The 19,067-nt window shown below is 40.8% G+C and overlaps 1 protein-coding gene across 1 annotated transcript in view; it reads left to right on the forward strand.

The window, feature by feature from the left end:
* LOC134220944 (protein muscleblind-like) overlaps nucleotides 1-19,067 on the forward strand; it is a 666,328-nt gene that overhangs the window by 218,579 nt on the left and 428,682 nt on the right. Inside the window, exon 2 of the mRNA XM_062700101.1 lies at nucleotides 14,773-16,215. Within this exon, the coding sequence (XP_062556085.1) occupies nucleotides 16,027-16,215 (189 nt within the window). The 5' untranslated portion in view covers nucleotides 14,773-16,026. The remainder of the gene's footprint in view (nucleotides 1-14,772; nucleotides 16,216-19,067) is intronic.

Raw genomic sequence — 19,067 nt, forward strand, 5'->3', positions numbered from 1 at the left:
GGCGGACTTCGTACGGAATCGGGGAAGGGTCGTTCGGCCGAAACCCATTTGGCCGAATGCCACCAGGCCGAAAAAACCATTAGGCCAAAACCAATCTGGCTGAAAGGGTTATTTGGCCGAACAAGTCATTTGGCCGAAAGGGTCGTTTGGCCGAAAGGATCGTTTAGCCGAATAGGTCGTTTGGCCGGAAGGGTCGTTAGACCGAAAGGGTCGTTTGGCCGAAAGAGTCATATAGCCAGAAGGGTTATTTGGCCGAAAGGGTTATTTGGCCGAAAGGGTTATTTGTCCGAAAGGGTCATTTGACCCAGAGGGTCTTAAGGCCGAAAGGGTCATTTGGCCGAAAGGGTCATTTGGCCGAATTGTTTATTTGAAAAATGAGAAATTAGGAATGAGAAGAGAGACGTCTCACTTCTCACTCTTAATTTTTCTCTTCTCACTTTACAAAGTGAGAAGCGCGAAATGAGTAGTGAGACGTCTCACTACCCACTTTGAAATACTCACTTTTTACAGTGAGAAGTGAGAAATGAGGAGTGAGAAGTGAGACGTCTCACTCCTCACTTCTCATTTCTCATTTCTCGCTGTTGAAAGTGAGAAGATAAAAATGAAGAGTGAGGAATGAAACGTGTCACTTCTTACTCCTCATTTATCATTTCTCGCTGTAAAAAGTGAGAAGCGCAAAGTGAGTAGTGAGGCGTCTCACTACTCACTTCGTACTCCTCTTTTTCTACAGTGAGCAGTGAGAAATGAGGGGTAAGAAGTGAGACGTCTCACTTCTCACTCCTCATTTATCACTTCTCGCTGTAAAAAGTGAGAATGACCCTTTCGACCTAATGACCCTTTCGGCCAAATGACCCTTTCGGCCTAATGACCTTTTCGGCCAAATGACTCTTTCGACCAAACGAACCTTTCGGCCTAATCGTCTGTTCGGCCAAACAACTTTCGGCCGATTGGCATTCGGCCAAATGGCTTTCGTCCGAATGGGTTTCGGCCAAACGACCCTTCCCCTACGGAATCAGATCGCTGATAGATTGCGTGAGCATGTAGCCAATGGGAGGTTTCGGTCCGAAGGATTAGCCGAAAGACTGCTTTACTTGCTTGTTCGCCTAATAGATAGCGGGGCAACGCCTAATGGCCAACGGATGCGACGTTGATTGCCGGATTGGTTATTAGGTTTGGTAGCTTGACTTACCGGTTCGCTCGACAGATGACGTGTCTAATTGGAATGACCAGAAGATGATGTGATACTAAGAAAGGGCCAATGGCGTGGTTTGCCGTAATAGATGAAGAATAACGTGGCTCGTACGATTGGCCAACCGATGGCGTACCCACCAAACATTGATGGTGGAAAAAACGCTTAAATAGCCGAAAATAGTCTTCTTCAGCTGAAAACCAAGCTTATTCAGCTAAAATTATGTTTTGGGTAGTTCACTGGGTTGATCAACTAGTAACGTGACTCACACGATTGACTGATGGTTGGCAAGGTTCGCCTGAATGGCCAAGGGATTGCGGAGCTCGCCTGATTTCCGACGGATTACAAGGTCACGTGAATTTCCTGCCTCAGTTCTGCCATTAGCCTGTCCTTCACCTCCGCTTCCAGTCCCACAGTAGTGACACCCGTTGTCGTAATGACATTTTGGAGCGAAAATTCTTCATCTTGACATAATAATCTTGGTAGAATTAGAAAACTGTTGAATACTGCAGCTCATGTGAAGAGCAAGGAGGGGCGAGGGATTATTCTTGGATTTGATCAATGGAAGCGAGCGATTTTCTCGATACACCATCAAGCCAGCTCGTAGTTATAAAAAATCATGTATCCTACCTGACTAAACGTTGCGGAAGAGTCTTATAGCCGATAAAATAACAGTTGCGGAAGGTGTGAAGTAGCGTAGAGCAATTAAAGGTAGGGATTTCGATACGAATAAATAAAGTTTTGTTATACCTGGGGGAAAGGTCGTTTGGCCAAAATACATAAAACTGAATGGGGTCTAGGTCATTTGGCATAAAGTCGTTTGGCATACAGTCGTTTGGCATAACGTCATTTGACATAATGGCCATTTGGCATAACGGACATTTGGCATAATTTTGAACTGCAAGAAAAGAGTGGGTCATTTGGCATAATTTCGAACTGTGAAAGCGAAAGGGATATTTCATGTAATGTTTAGCGTAGATAAAGTAGGTCGAGGCTGTTTTCTGATAAATTTAGACTGATGGTAGACATTTTCCGGAAGAACGAAATAACAAAACGGCAGAATTACTTCCGAGAGAGGGATCACATCCATCATTGACTTATTCCGGCCACATGCCTACTTTTAAAGTAGGGATTACATCCACCATTGCTTCAATCCGGGCATGCGCCTTAAGACCGGATCAAATCCACCATTGCCTTAATCCGGGCAAGCGCCTAACTTTAAAAACTCAAGCAACACACTTGTCGTAGACGAGTTACTAAAACCAATCAAGTCACATATGAGTTATTGCAACCAAATCAATCTGAATTGTGCTTTTCGGAATATATTTTTTTTATTCCCGACAAGAGCCGACTTATAAAGAAGGTGTCACATCTACCATTGCCATAATCCGGGAAGGGCCTACTTTTAAAGAAGGGATCACATCCACCATTGCATTGTCACAATTAATTCAGGCCACACACCTACTTTAAAAGAAAGGATTACATCCACCATTGCTTCAATCCGGACAAGCGCCTACTTTTAAAGAACAAATCAAATCCTCCATTGCCATAATCCGTGCAAGCGCCTATTTTTTAATAAGGGATCACATCCATCATTGCCTCAATCCGGGCAAGCACCTTCTTTTAAAGAAGGAATCACATCCACCATTGTCATAATCCGGGCAAGCGCCCACTTTTAAGGAAGGGATCACATCCTCCATTGCCATAATCCATACAAGCGCCTACTTTTAAAGAAAGGATCACATCCACCGTTGTCTCAATCCGAGTGCAAGCGCCTTCATTTAAAGAAGGAATCACATCCACCATTGTCATAATCCGGGCAAGCGCCTATTTTTAAAGAAGGGATCACATCATCCATTGCCATAATCCATGCAAGCGCCTACTTTTAAAGAAGGGATCGCATCCACCATTGCCTCAATCCGGGCAAGCGCCTTCTTTTAAAGAAGGAATCACATCCACCATTGTCATAATCCGGGCAAGTGCCTACCTTTAAAGAAAGGATCGGATCCACCATGACCTCAATCCGGGCAAGCGCCTACTTTTAAAGAAAATATCATAACCTCCATTGCCATAATCCGGGAAAGCACCTACCTTTAAAGAAAGGATCACATCCACCATTATAATAATCCGGACAAGCGCCTACTTTTAAAGAAGGGATCACATCCTCCATTGCCATAATCCATACAAGCGCCTACTTTTAAAGAAAGGATCACATCCACCGTTGTCTCAATCCGAGTGCAAGCGCCTTCTTTTAAAGAAGGAATCACATCCACCATTGTCATAATCCGGGCAAGCGCCCACTTTTAAAGAGGGGATCACATCATCCATTGCCATAATCCATGCAAGCGCCTACTTTTAAAGAAGGGGTCACATCCTCCATTGCCATAATCCATGCAAGCGCCTACTTTTAAAGAAAGGATCGCATCCACCATGGCCTTAATCTGGGCATGCGCCTACTTTTAAAGAAGGGATCACATCCACCATTGCCTCAATCCGGGCAAGCGCATTTATTTAAAGAAGGAATCTCATCCTCCATTGCCATAATCCATGCAAGCGCCTACCTTTAAAGAAAGGATCGGATCCACCATGACCTCAATCCGGGCAAGCGCCTACTTTTAAAGAAAATATCATAACCTCCATTGCCATAATCCGGGAAAGCACCTACCTTTAAAGAAAGGATCACATCCACCATTATAATAATCCGGACAAGCGCCTACTTTTAAAGAAGGGATCACATCATCCATTGCCATAATCTATGCAAGCGCCTACCTTTAAAGAAGGGATCGCATTCACCTTGACCTTAATCTGGGCAAGCGCCTACTTTTAAAGAAGAGATCATATCCTCCATTGCCATAATCCGGGCAAGCACCTACTTTTAAAGAATGGATCATATCCTTCATTACCCTAATACGGCCGTACGCCTACTTTTAAAGAGGGGATTACATCCACCACTGCTCTAATCCGGGCATGCGCTTACATTTGCATTGCATTGCAAATGCATTCTTTCCACGAGAGGAAAATGTCTTTTTAATATTGTTATCGACGGGTGTTATATTCACTATTCCGGGGTGTTTCCCGCACCACTTAGTCACCATTTAGCGAACGCAAAGAAAAATTATGCCAAATGTCCGTTATGCCAAAAGACCCTCACTTTTGACGTTGGTTACAATTATGCCAAAGGTCCCTTACGCCAAATGACCATTATGCCAAATGGCCTTTATGCCAAATGACCCTATGTCAAATGGCGTTATGCCGAATGACTTTATGCCAAATGGCCCGCTCCCAACTGAATGTCACTTGGCTAAAAATCATCCTGTTGAATCCCATGTGGCCGAAATGGTCGTTTGACAGAAAAGGTCGTTTGGCTGAACAGTTGGCCCAACAAGTCATTTGGCCAAAAATGCCCTTTTACCGAAATGGTCGTTTGGCAGAAAGGGCCATTAGGATGAAAATGTCATTTGGCTGAACTGGGTCATATGACGGTGAATGTCTTTTTTTTGAACAGGTCACATGCTCGAAAATGTCGTTTAACAATAGTGAATGTGAAAAATGTAAAGTGAATAATGTTCACTGCTCACTTCTCTCATTTCTCACTCCTCACTTCTCACTGTGAAAAGTGAGAAGTGCGAAGCCAGAAGTAAAAAATGAGAAATAAAAGGTGAGAAACAAGAATTAAGAAGTCTCATTTATTACTACTCATTTTTCACATTGAGAAAAGAAAAGAGAGAAATGAAGAGTGAGAAGTAAGACTAGACACTTCTAACTTCTCACTCCTGATTTCTAACTTCGAAGTGAAAAGTAAAAGGTGGGAAAAAAGGAGTGAGTAGTCAATAGCTCAGTATTGATATCATTCGAAAAGTGGTTAGATTCGAATCCTGTCCAGTGAAATTCCCTTAGCTAACTCTTATGCATCAAGCATTAAAATAGAACCACATATAAAACCCTAAATTTTCCATAATTTCTTTTGCTCCAATGAAACAACTCAATAAATGATTCCTAATTCTAATAGAATATTTCCATCCCTATCTTCGCCATCTGGATCCATTTATTCAGTCCTACGAACTGAAGCAATTCACTAATCAGTGCCCACTGGCGCCACCCACCGCAGGATAACTTTCTCCTGCGAGTTCCGAACCAACCAATGGTAAATAATCTCTCGGAAAGCCGGAAGCAATCGTCCGACCGTCGACCCGAAAACAAAAGTCCCTGCATCGCATCAGCAGTGCGGGAGCACTGCACTACTGGGCGGAGTTCAAAGACTGTGCGATATTGATTCTTGCACCGAAGCTTGACTAAGCGGGACAATCCAATGAAACAGCTGGTCAAAAAGCAGACGGTAACCGGGGTACAAATCCCCGTGCCAGGATTCGCACTCAGTTCCATCCGGAGGTTCCAATTCCGATTCGTACATACACACATACATACATACAGATCGGTGCAGGTCACCAGAGGTGATTCTCCAAATGAAAGATCAAACTTTTGTTTCCACTACTGCCCGCACTCTGATTGTTGGCCCCTGTCTGTGTCTTATACAGTTTTTAGGCTCCAGGCAGCATAAGTGAAAAATCGAAACTCGAACGAGATACTGCTTTATGCTTTATTCCGGAGTTTCGCCTTTTTCCTTCTCTTCAGTTTCGAAAAAGATCCCCGAACGTCTGAGTGTCGTCGTCGTCGTCATCATCATCATCCTGGAATCAATTGAATGGAGAAAATTTAAGTGCATTCGGATGGTTCCCTTTTGCTGGTGTGTTGTGATTTTCTTCCTGATGGCTGGCTGCCAGCCGTGCCCGGACGGAGCCGGGCCAGGAGCCACTGCTCGAGGAAAATGTCTTTGAAGTGTGCTTTACTGCTGATTGTGCGGTGCTTTTTTGGTAGGAATCGTTTGACCACCTCTCATCATGTGGAACTTGGTCATTTCCGGAACTCTGTCGCCCGGATGGACGGTGCAGTGAAAGGAAGATTCAGAGATTACCTGATTGGGTATCGGAATGAAGGGACGGTGAAGGGGAGGGAACAGCAGCTGTTGCAGCAAGTGCCGGTGTCGCTTCTTGCGACCCATCTCTTTGATTAAAGTGATGAAAGAATCTTTAAATTGAGGTTGACATTTAAAGTGCAGAGTACAATTTCAGCTGCAAAGTTGTGTGCTTTTCAATGGGTTCATATCATATGAATTCTCGTTGGTTGCTATTCGACTTTTGAATTATTTCGTAAAAGATGAGCCATTAGAATTGGGTTCGCCATATTTGGGAGCCATTTGTTAGTATCAACAAATCTATAAAAAGTTTATTCGGTACATTAAACCGACAAAACAAGCTCATGAAACACCATTAACGACCCATGTTCTGAGTGGTCTGCGTGTCAGAACTAGGCCCGTATATCCAATACTCCTCCGAATGTGTTCCAAAATTAGTATGGTAAGGCATTGCAGAGCTTTGGATATAATCTCACAATAATAAATTTACTATTCATAATAAAAGCAACCAGCCGACGACTTCGGGAATGCCGGATTGATTGCTCGGTAATTCTCCAGCCAGAGACAGGCACACAGGCAGCCAGCACCGAAATGTTGTCCCGCGAGACTGATTCTTGGAATCAACAACAATGTGAAATGAGCTGTGGTGAAAAACGTCACCAAATAAACAAGACCAGCAACAAATAAGGTCACACTCAGCGATAAATCTCTTAAAAGCGTCGTTTAACATGATCGTAAAAAAAAAAGTTCTCCGCAAGTGGCGCTTCCAATGGTGACGGTGGATGGTTCCGATGGGGGGCGGCGAGTTACCTCCGTACAAGGCAATTTATCGGATCAGCGCACCACCCTCTGTTTTCTGCGGCTCAATCGACTGATGCCTCGGAGTAATATGCCGGTGGGAAGAAAAAAAGAGCTGCGGGCTGAGGTGTGGTGCGGTGCGGTCGAAGTTGAACAAAAGTTGACAATAAATGGCAGAAAACGAAGTTTGATTGCGGTGGTATTACGGATTTATTATCGACAAATTAAAATGGCATCATATGGAGCGAGGGGGAGTTATGGCGAAGAATTTCGTATCCTGTAAATATTAATATAAGTGGGTATGATGTCGGTAAATAGTGACATTGAAATAAAGATAAACAGTCTGAATAACTTCAAATAGGGCTCCTTACTTCATTCCCGGCATAACATGCGTAGAGTTGGATTTTTTTAAATCGATGTTTCTCGCCAGAACCATATTTACTTGAATACTTTATGTCATGTAATCTTCCAAAGGGCTTATCATCTGTTTTACAATAAGTAATCCTTGCTCACCAGAGTTTTAAAATGCTATTTAATGATTTGAAGTATCAAGTGCCAGCACTTATTTCAGTCACAGGGATTGCTTTTTCGACGTGCTTCAAGTTTCCTGGGCATATACTTCAAAACCAATTTTTCTCTCGTTCTCTCAATCTCTCGGAATCGCGGCGTATTTTAAGACATTTTTGAGACAAAAGATTAGCATTGCCAGAATTTCTCGTATTTTGATTTATATAAGTGATAGTTGCGAAGTGAGACGAAGGATGTGAGTAGTTAGAAAAAAGAAGCAAGGGGTGAGAAGGAGAGATGATAATCATGAAGTTAGAAGCGAGATGTTGAGTAGCCTGAAGTGAATGAAGAGATATAAGATACAAAGTAGAAGGAAAACAGAAGAAGGAAGAAGAAAAAAGAAAGAAGGAAAGAGAAAGAATCTAGTTTCTTACTTTTTCTTACTTACTTACTTCTTACTACTCCCTTCTCACAACTTACTTCTCACTCATCATTTCTCACTTTTCACTTCTAACTACTTGCTTCTTACTTCTCTCTTCGCACATCTCGCTTCTCACCACCCTTTTCCAACTACTCACTTCTCCCTTTACCTTTTTCACTTCTCAGTTCTAACTAATAATTTCTCACCTCTCACTTCCCACATCTTATTTCTCACTTCTCATTTTCACTTCTCACTTAAAACGTCTTATATCTCACTTCTAAATTCTCATTTCTCACTTATCACTTTTCACTTCTACCTTAAGACTTTTAACTTCTCACTTTCCCTTCTTACTTTCCACTTCTCACTACTCGCTTCGAACTTCTCACTTCTCATCTCTCATTTCTCACTTTCCGCTACTCACTTCACACTTCTCACTTCTCATTTCTCACTTCATACTTCGAATTTCATACTTCTCACTTTTCACATCTCATTTTTCACTTCTCATTTTTCACTTTTAACATTTACTTCTCAGTTCTAACTTTTCATTATTCGCTTTTCACTTTCCACTTTCTCTTTTTTAACTTTTCACTTCTCACTTCTCATGTCTTATTTATTAAGAGATGAGGAAAATGTTTCATTCCTCTCTTCTTACTGTATGTACATTCCATGTGATTCTCACTACTCACTTCTCATTACTTACTATCCACTACTCACAATCTAAGAATGTTTTCCAACTTTTTGGCCAACCGGCATTCTTGTAAATGTTTAAAATAGATTATCTCTATATATAAAAATGAGTTTGCATTTCCTTTGAGGTAATTCCAAGAATTACTCACCAATCGAATCGTTTTGGGCTCTTTTGTGTTTATGTATATGAAAAGTAGAACATTTTGGTGGGAAAGTTGAACAAATATAAAAATGTTACGTTTCCATGAGTTTTGAAAAAAAAACATCAAGCTCCAACTAAAATCGATCTAGAAGGCGACGACTAAACGATTGACATTTACACCCAACCGGCGGTAGTTAGATTTTCTAACAATTCTGTATAAGAATCTACCAACACCTGTATAAGAATTGGGCATATGCGAAATTGTTAGAATCTTATACAAAAAATGTAAGAAAAGCTTACAATATTGTTAGATTCTTATACAATATTTGTATAAGAATCTAGCAATTTCGCATATGCCCAGTTTTTATACAGGTTTTGGTAGATGTTTATACAGAATTGTTAGAAAATCTAACAACCGCCTGTTGGGTGTAGAACAAAGAAAAAACAACCAGAGCAAGATCGGGCAGGTTCGACTAGTTTAAAATAAATTGAAGGGAAGTACAGTGAACTCTCTCTAACTCGATGTTCTGTAACTCGATATATTCTCTTACTCGAAGAAATTCAAAGTCCCTTGAATTTCGCATACTGCGTCTTCGTCGAAGTAATTTCCCAAAGCATTTTCACCTCGCTAACTCGATGTTGTCAGAATCAGATCACATGCACAATATATACGATGTCGGGCCATTTGGCCGAATGTCGTTTGTTCGAAAGCCGTTTGGTCGAAATGTTGAAAAACTTATATTGTGAGTAATGAGTAGTAGGAATTGCATGAAGTGTGCAGCGAGAAGTGAGAAATTTCGACATTTCGCACATCTCATCATAGCAAATAGGAAGTGAATAAAAAGTGATAAGTGAAAAGTGAGAAGTGAAAAGTAAGAATTAAAAAGTGAAAACTTAGAAGTGAGAAATTTGAGAAGTGAGAATTGTGTTGTGAGAAGTGAAATGTAAAAATTGAAACATGAAAAGTAAGAAGTGAGAAGTCAGAAGTAGGAAGTGAGAAGCGAAAAATAAAAAGTGAGAAGTGGCAAATTCAAAGTGAGAAAAAAAAAGGAAAACGGGAAAAGTAAATTGTGAAAAGTGAAAAATAAGAAGTAAGAAGTATGAAGTAAGATTTGAGACATGAGTAGTTAGAAGTGAGAGATTTGAGAAGTGCGAACTGTGGAGTGAGGAGTGAGATGTGAGAAGTGAAAAATGAGAAGTGAAAGTAAAAAATGAGAAGTGAAAAGTAAGACGTCAGAAGTGAGAAGTAAAAGGTTCAAGATTAGAGGTGAGAAGTGACAAATTCGAAGCGAGAATTGTGAAGTGAGATGTAAGAAATGAAAAGTGAGAAAAGAAAAGCATAAAGCTAAAAGATAATTGTGAAAAGTGACAAATGAGAAGGAAGAAGCGTGAAGTAAAAAGTTAGAATTGAGAAGTGAAAAGTGAGAGATCAGACGTTAGAAGTGAAAAATTTGAGAAGTGAGAGGTGAAAAGTGAGAAGTGAAGGTAAAAAATGAGAATAGAAATGTAAAAAGTAAGAATCGAGAAGTAAAAAGTGAGAAGTGAGGAATTCGAAGAAAAAATTGCGAAGTGAGAAGTGAAAAGTGAGAAGGGAGAAGTGAGGAGCGAGAAATGCGAAGTGAATGGTGAGGTATGAGAAGTTCAAAGTGAGTAGTGAGAAGGTAAAAGTGAAAACAGTGAAGTGAAAACTGTGAAGTAAGAGGACCAGGCAGTGAGAAGTGAAAAGTGAGGTGAAAATTTGATTTTTTTTTTAACTTATTCTTTATTCCTTCTCCTGTCATCCTGCTTTCCTTGAGAAAATTCGTAAAGTAAGAGCTGCGAAGTGAGAAGTGGAAGGTAAGAAGTTAGAAGTGAGAAGTGCTGATTCCGAACATTTCATTTTTCACTTCTCAATTTTCTCTTTTCACTATTCATTTTAAACATCTCACTGCTCACTTAATAAGAAAATCAATTTTAACTAATTAACTGATTTGGCTAATAAACAGGTATTGCATATAGAAACTTTAGGTTGGGAAGAAAATAATTAAGTATTGGCTACCGACTAATTAAACTAATTACCGACTAAAATACAATTATTGCCGACTAAAATACAAACTTCTCCTAAAAATACAAATTTTCCATAAAAAAATATTTTGACAATAAAATAATATTTTGACAATAATATTATGTTGACAAAGACAATAAGAAAACTGCAATTACAAAAGAAAAAAAGTCCATAAAGAAATCAAAATGTTTCACGGAAAAAATACAAAATTTCCATAAATAAATCAATATTAGGAATGAATAATTACATAATTTTCCACACAATCTGTTTTTCCAATAAAAATTAAAAAAAAATCCAGAAAATACCATGAAGAGTAATAAAAAAGTATGAAAATTTCCATACAGGAATATAAAAAAGCAATAAAACTGACCATTTTCCCATAGATGGCCCCTTCTTCAAAAGCGTTTAAAACTCATGAAAAACTTTATCAATTTTATTGATTTTTTGTATTTTTTATGGAACATTTCTTATTTTTTATTGCTCTCTATTTTTATTGCTTTTATTTTTTATATGCAACATTTTATAATTGTTTATTGCTGATAATGACTTATTTATGGAAATTTTGATTTTTTTCCGTGGAACATTTTTATTTCTTCATGGAAAATCCTTTTTTTATAATTGCAATGTTTGCTTTTTAAAGTGCTTATATATTTCTATTTTGTGGAAAATTCTCAATTGTTTATGGAAATTTTGCATTATTTGTTGAAATTTTATATTTTTATATACTCAGATTTTTTATTGGCAATTTCTTTATTTTTTATGGAAAATCTCTAGTTTCTAAAGGAAATTTTATTTTGCTGCCAAAAACGGCGCAAAATAGAAAGTTATAAGCCATATTTTGACGTAGTGGGATCTTTGGTGACGCTCATTTTCTAATGAAAATATGCCGATACAAATATTTAAAATACATTCTTTCCCCCCTCGGACTTTTTTTTTCCCAAAAATGATTTTTTGAGTAGGCAACAATAATGTTTTTGGGAAGTTTTGAGCATTTTCAAAACATTCTTCAACAAATCCGAGGATTTTTCTTTACGATTGCGAAAATCAGGGACCGTCACGAAAATATGATAGACTTTAAACTTTAATATCTCCGCCGTTTCTCGATGGATTTTCAATTTTTTTGGACCATCCGATCATAGATGAGTCAACGCTTCTTCGTATTTATATGAAAATACTGATTTTTAAGTATTTATTATCGAAAATTGATAAAAAAAAGTTTAGAAATAGGTAATCCAACCAATCACGTACATGCATCACTAGCACAGACATCAAAAATCAATCACTTGCGGGTTTGGATCTAACCCTCAGTTTGAACAAGATTTCACGCAGAGCGGACACAGCATCACGGAGGCGCTGGTAACATTTTCAACGGAAATCCATCGCATTGGTGGTGGTCCTCGGTGTGTTGCTGCAGATCATTCAACCTCAGCGAACCAGCATTTTATATGCCGCCAGTGGCGATGCTTTTATTACATTATTACGAAAGCGCATTGGGGAAAGAAAATTGATTCTTCTCAGGACTAGCATTTTCTGAACAGAAAGGTTAAATTGCGAAAATGGACTGTTTCGGTGGCATCGGCGTTTGGTGTGGAAGCTTGGTTTCTGTTAGCGATTGCATCTATTCAAATTTATGGGCTTAATTTATTGAACACAAGAAAGCTACTTTCCGGCGCGCGACCCATTTTGATCGGGATTCCGCAAAGAGCGGTTTAACCATTTATAAGGCAGTGGCAACTATATTGCCACCAACATATTATATGTTTTTTGTTTATTAACAAGAGCTCTACTTATTATTTCCCATGTAGTGACTATATTTACTACCTAGTAATCCCCCAGATGAATTTGAACCATAAAAATTGAAATGTCAATTTGAGAACGGGTTTCTACGAACAGATCGTAAGTTTCGAGTGGAAGATGGTTTTGCAGTTATAATTCTTTGAAAATGAGGACAAAGATATACTTTTTCCCATTGGTAATAATTATTTTGAATCTCATGTGTTAGATTATGGCGTGATTAGCGTAAAAAATACTTTGCCTTGCTTGTATATTTGGTTTTTGGATTTTTGACAAAATTGCTTGGGAAAAGAAGTGCAAAACAAACGTGTTTTTATTTGTTTTACGAAAAACCTATTTTTTTTAAATCTCTTATTTATTTTTGTTGCATTTTTTCCCGCTTGCAAGGCAGTGGCAAATAACATTCTCCGACATTTTCTGCGAAATCCTCATCAAAATGGCTCGTGCGTGCCGAAAACCAGCTTTCTATTAGTCCCGCCCCTTCATTAATCGTTATGAGTGCATATTATATTTACAATTTACACCCATATCAGACCACAAAGGGGTGGGGCTAACGGGCTTAATTTATTACATACAAGAAAGCTGCTGTTCGGCGCGTGCGAGCCATTTTGATCGAGATTCCACAAAGAGCGGTTCGACATTCGATGTAGCGTAGCGGACACAGCAGCACGAAGTGGGTGGCAGTGTGGCAATGCTGCAAATTTATTTCAACCTTTGGAGGCTTAGCGAAAAATCATCAAGTGGCGGTCGGACAGTTGCAACGCAAGGTGTCGACAAGCGATTGGATGCAGTTAGTTATTGGAATGGGAATTGGGAAAAAAATGGGTTCTTCTCAGGACCAACATTTTACGAAAAGAAAGAGTTAATTGCGAAAATGGACTGTTTCGGTAGCATTGGGTTTGGCGTGGTAGCTTGGTTACTGTTAGTGATTCCATCCATTAAAATTCACTACATTATCTCCCTCTGACGCGCTATCAAATTCGCTATTTACGATTGAGTTTTGCACTTTGAAGAAAGTTCATATCGGATTGTCGGAACCTTCTTTTGTATAAAGACCTTTTTGAAGGACACCATCCTCAAAAATGGCCAAAATAAAGGAAAAATAAGCAGAATCAGAAGTGGCGTGAAACCAAACGCAAATATATTTATTATAAGTGGCGTGAAACCAAACGCAAATATATTTATTTGCAACGTTTGGTTTTCGTTCGCAATGTAAGCGTACGTGGCAAAGTAAGGATTGAGATGTCCCCGACTGAAAGCCAGTCGAGTGGCTTCAGCGGCCGATGAGCCTTGTTAATTCCACGGTTAGAGACTCAAATGCATCCAACTGGGAACAACTATTCGACTTCTTGATTCAGTTGGCCTCCGAGCAGTTTGCTCAATGTTAATAAAACGACACAAATTATTATGGCAAATACCATCAATTTCGAATGGCTACGTAGTCCTACGTCACCCTTGCGTACAACCCGTTTGGGCTGCACCTTTGAGTTTTTCAATTTATTATTTATTTTTTTTATTATTCCCCCCATTGATCTTTCAGAGACCAATAAGATATAATTTCATTTAAATATTTGTAACGGCCTTGTTACTCAACTGAACGTAATATGATGATATCATGGAAACGTGATGCCAAGTGGTATTAATCATGATAAGGGTAAGCAGAAATCGCTCTCAATAGATAACGAACAACAATAAAAAAGAGACAAAGGCCTCTTCGAATCATAGCAAGCCATGAAAACAAGTCCCATATGTTTATGGATGCCATATACAGATGAGACTGACTTGCGATTTACGGCAAAACCCAAAACAGGTGTAAAGGATGGCTATTTGGTCACCGGATAAGGATGAGGATCTGATTTACCATGCAGGTAAAGGATTCATGTGCCCAATTTATGATTTACTCTATGATACAATAAATACCTTCATAGGTATGATGAAAAATTCTACTCCGTAAGCTTGTCACATCAGCTAAATTGAATTAGCATTTCTAAATGAAAAATATCAGACAATCACAATTATAAGAACAACTGCATCAATAACTGAGTGCCGCGTGGAAACTATTTCAAAATAGAAAAATTGATAGCCATTAAACCAATTCGCCATGCATTATCCACCGGTCGAAAGTAAAAACCCTTTCAAGCATAATTGCAACAGATTTTCCACTGATTACCGCCGTTCATTAATCCGTTCCTCGTTTACTTCTCTTCTCTCTTTGCAGACAGTGCGCGCACCTTTCTCACCCACCCCGGCTTAACGCGCTCTCCGTAGCAGCTTTCAAACCGCGCACCACCAACCGACGAGCAGCCCCCTTTCAGCGCTTTTCTCCACCTCCCAGCTAGACGCATCCCGCCGCTTGCCATCATCCCCCCAAGAAAAGCAAAAGAAGAAAAAGAACGCCCCCTGAATTCACACCACCGCCATCACACCGAAGCTAAGTTGTGCTTTTGCTTTTTGCATCTTCTGCAGCAGTAGCAGTAGCAGCAGCAGCCAGCCAGCCAGCCTTTCATTCGGCAAGCTCATCAAATCCTAGAAACCGCCACAAAACTCGCAAGAGCATCTGATTTACCGCCCACCGCACACCACCCGTCTCTCTCGACCGGATTCCGGCAGTGTGTAAGGACGAGTAATTACGAGTTACAAGAAAGCAGCGGCAAAACTCTTCCCAAGGACAATCAAAGCTTTCGTCCGCACCGAGCGAGAGATATCAGCGCTGCTGAGAAAAACGTGTAGCACAGGAAGCAAATTATCCTCCTCCTACGCGAATGAAGGCGGACTACTACTGACGGAGTCGCCTGTCAGTCAGTCACTTACTCATTCAGCGTAGTCAGTCGTGTAGCGAAGGATACAGAGTGAAACCAAAAAACACGTCCGTTCCTGAGCAACTTGCGAGGGAATTAATTTTTTAATCTTAGCGAAAGTGGAGAAGAAGAGCTGGATACAGCAAGCAGTCGGTCGTGGAAGTACCTCTAGTCTTCGTTTTAATTGCCATAGGAATTAGCTAGCGGAAAGCAAACAAAAAGCGACGAAAAGGCGAGACAGCACACTTCTCTGGAAACTGATTCATCTACATCGACTTATCTTGTGATACATTTCGGCGACGCATTTGAGTCTCGAAGAACCGACGTGGCCCACACACTCCGCGTGTTCGGTGGAACTTCTACTTGTGCATTTGTTAGAAATCGTTGTCTCAGAGTAGCGCTTTCTTAGTGTTTATTCGTGTCAGTAGTGAGTGTAGAGTTGTGTCCTCCCCAAATCATCCGTAGAACGAGACACGTGTTGTGATTAACCCGCGAGGGAGAAACAGAAGATAAGATTACGCACCTGGTTCCTACTTCTCGGCACCAGAGAGACTAACTAACTAACGTCAGGCCTACAGTAGCGCATAAACGAAGCAACTGAAAGCGCACACACACAAAACAGACAGAACACAAAGAAACAACAACAAAAAAGCTCCTTTCGAACCCAGTAGTTTATGGCTGCCATGATGAACATGACCAACCTACTGAACGGAAAGGATAGCCGCTGGCTCCAGCTGGAGGTGTGCCGCGAATACCAGCGGAACAAGTGCTCCCGCCCGGACACCGAGTGCAAGTTCGCCCATCCGCCGGCCAACGTTGAAGTACAAAATGGACGCGTCACCGCGTGTTACGACAGTATTAAGGTAAGGTGACCCTGACCGGGGAATAGTTTTTTTTTCTCTCGTCTTCTCGGTGTGGTTTTCGGTTTCATTTGCTGCTTTCGGGTAAAAATAGAGGATAGATAAGGGACTTGGCGATTCTTATCACACACCGCACAGCACACGTGTGTGCTGCGACGAAAGAGAATGTGCGAGATGAGACGTCAGGTATGGGGTTTGGAGAAGATACGCAGGGAGCGCACCTTTGTAAACGAATTCGCTGAATGTGGTGCGTCATTTGATATGCTTTTTTGCTTGCGTCCCGGGATACGAGCTACTAATTGGATGACAATGACATTGGCCTTGTTCGAAGAAAGAAGATGAAATGCCATGCTGATAGGAGTACACCTTGAAGACTAGTTGTTCCTATTCGAATACATTATTGATAAGCCTATGCCGTTGCGTTGGTTGAACTTTATGAAATGTCGTGACAAATTGATGTACCATTCTGACTCTAATCCCGAACATGGCTCATATTCAGAATAATCGCTTTCAAATTACCAATTCAACTCGATTTACATAAAATCGGCTCAATTCACTTAAAAAAGGTACTCACACCCAACCAGAGATTGTAACATTTCATTACAATCTTGCTTTAACTCCGCGTATAGTTTGCCATCATTTGCTACAAATTTATTTATTTATTTTGTTTATTTAATCTCATCTGACAGAATTTGTCTTAATGAAATAGGGATGGGGAAAGCTTCTTTAAGATAGCGAAGTGCTGTACTGAAAGAGGCATAAAAACCCCAAATTTGTAAACTGATTCGACATATTCACAACAGATTAAATGTTAAACAATATAAAAGTAAAAATGATCTTAGTGCTAAAACAAAATGAATCCATCTTCAGATTCATCGTCCAGTGCTCGATCAGGTGTCGCATCCATGTCGTAGACCGGAAAAAAGAAGGCCAAAAAATACAAACTCTAGCAAAAAAATTAATTGGACGACATCTCACCTGATTCCGTTGCGTAGCATACGCTCCAGCCGTTGTCGAAAGGCGTTGGGCGTTGAGTTGAAGTCGAAAGCGCTGTAGTACTCATTGAAGCGTAATGACATATACCGAACAGGATCGTTCAGCCCATAATTTGCTAAACGTGGTGGAAAGTACAGGAAATCTCTTGTCCGTAGTGCTCGTTCCGGAGCATACATTTGAAGAATAGCAAGCATTTCAGGAGAATCGATTTCCCCAACAAGAGATTTAGCCACAAAAACAGCCTGAGCTAATGATCTTCTATGCACCGGAGTGTTTAATCCCAGGATTTGGCATCGGTGTTCATAAGGCGGTAGATTAACACGATCGTTCCAAGGAAGATGGCGTAGGGCATAGCTAACAAATTCCTTTTGCACGGTTTCCAGTCTTGATATCCAAACTCTCTGATATGGGCTCCAAATAACTGAACCAAATTCATTCCGTGCCGATAGTTCGAACGAGCCAGACGTGTGTGCTGTGTCTCATCGCGGATTGTGTTCGGTAGTGCGAGTCTATTGTGTGGTGCCTACCTACGGATCCAAGGCGATCGCTGTCGGCGAGTGAAGTAGCTGCTTCTGGCGACGCCAGTGAAGCAGGCTATTGTTACTGCTGCTACCTACAGCAGCAGGGGCAGATAAGTAGAAACGTTTTATTGTTCTCCCATCTGCTTTATTCGGAGTGGGACTGATAGAATAAATAAAATTAGTTTTTTTTAAGTTTTTTTTTCTGATTAGCTATTAGTCTTAAGTTAACATAAGCAAAATCATCCTTCCACCTTGCGGGGTGAGAATGGAGACAGAGACTGTGGAAGGCAATGGGCCTCCAAAAGATGCAGGGCGCACACGATTGTACCATGCGGTTTCGCCTGGGCCTTGGGTTGTTTACTTTCGGCAGAAAGTGAAGAGCCTAGATTTTCTGGGCATAAAACGAGATTTGACGCGTCGTTTTACGAAGCTTGAATTCAGCCAAATCAACAGGAACAAACTACGCATCACCGCACCTACATACCAGGTGGCGAATGAAATTGCTGGCGACAGGGCGTACAATGTTGAATATTTAGTTTATGTGCCCTCGCGGGAGGTCGAGATAGAAGGCGTAATCAACGCAGCGAGCTTGACTTGCAAGGATGCGCTTGCAGGGAAAGGTCGCCTAAAGAACGCCCTGCAATCTACCGTGGATATTCTGGACTGCAAGGAATTGCATTATGCAGCCACGGTAGATGGCAAAAAGGTTTATTCCAAGTCAGGCTCGCTTCGGGTGACATTCGCCGGTTCGATGCTTCCTAAGTATGTCGATATAGAAAATATGTTGTTTCCGGTGCGTCTTTTTGTGCCAAGGGTATTTAATTGTACCAACTGCAAACAACTTGGTCACACTGCCGAGTTTTGTGACAACAAACCACGTTGTGGCAAATGCTCAGAAAGACATCGGGAGGAGTTCTGCCAGCAACAAGCAACAAAATGTGCTTATTGTGGTTTGAACCCTCCCCATGGTTTGCAAGAATGCCCGGTGTACAAAAAGCGCACCTAAAAAGTGAAGCGCTCGTTGGTACAGCGCTCCAAGCAGTCGTATGCGGAAATGGTTAGGTCGCAAGACACATCCGCCACAGCCACTGCATCGACTGCTATTTCAGCCACCGTTCGTGTAAGTGATTACTATGATTCCATATCAATTGACGAATTGGACTCTGACGCAGCCGACATGGATGATTCTGCGGAGGTACACGTGCCCGAAAAGAGGAAGCAACCGTCTTCCCGGGATCGCGCCGCAAGAGAACAAAAGTCATCCATAAAAGCTTGCCAAAATCTGAAGGTAATGGGGTTTATTTAAAATCCCGAAGCAATCTGTCCCTACTGCTTCTT

Source organism: Armigeres subalbatus, chromosome 3 (assembly GCF_024139115.2).
Source record: "Armigeres subalbatus isolate Guangzhou_Male chromosome 3, GZ_Asu_2, whole genome shotgun sequence".
NCBI lineage: Eukaryota > Metazoa > Arthropoda > Insecta > Diptera > Culicidae > Armigeres > Armigeres subalbatus.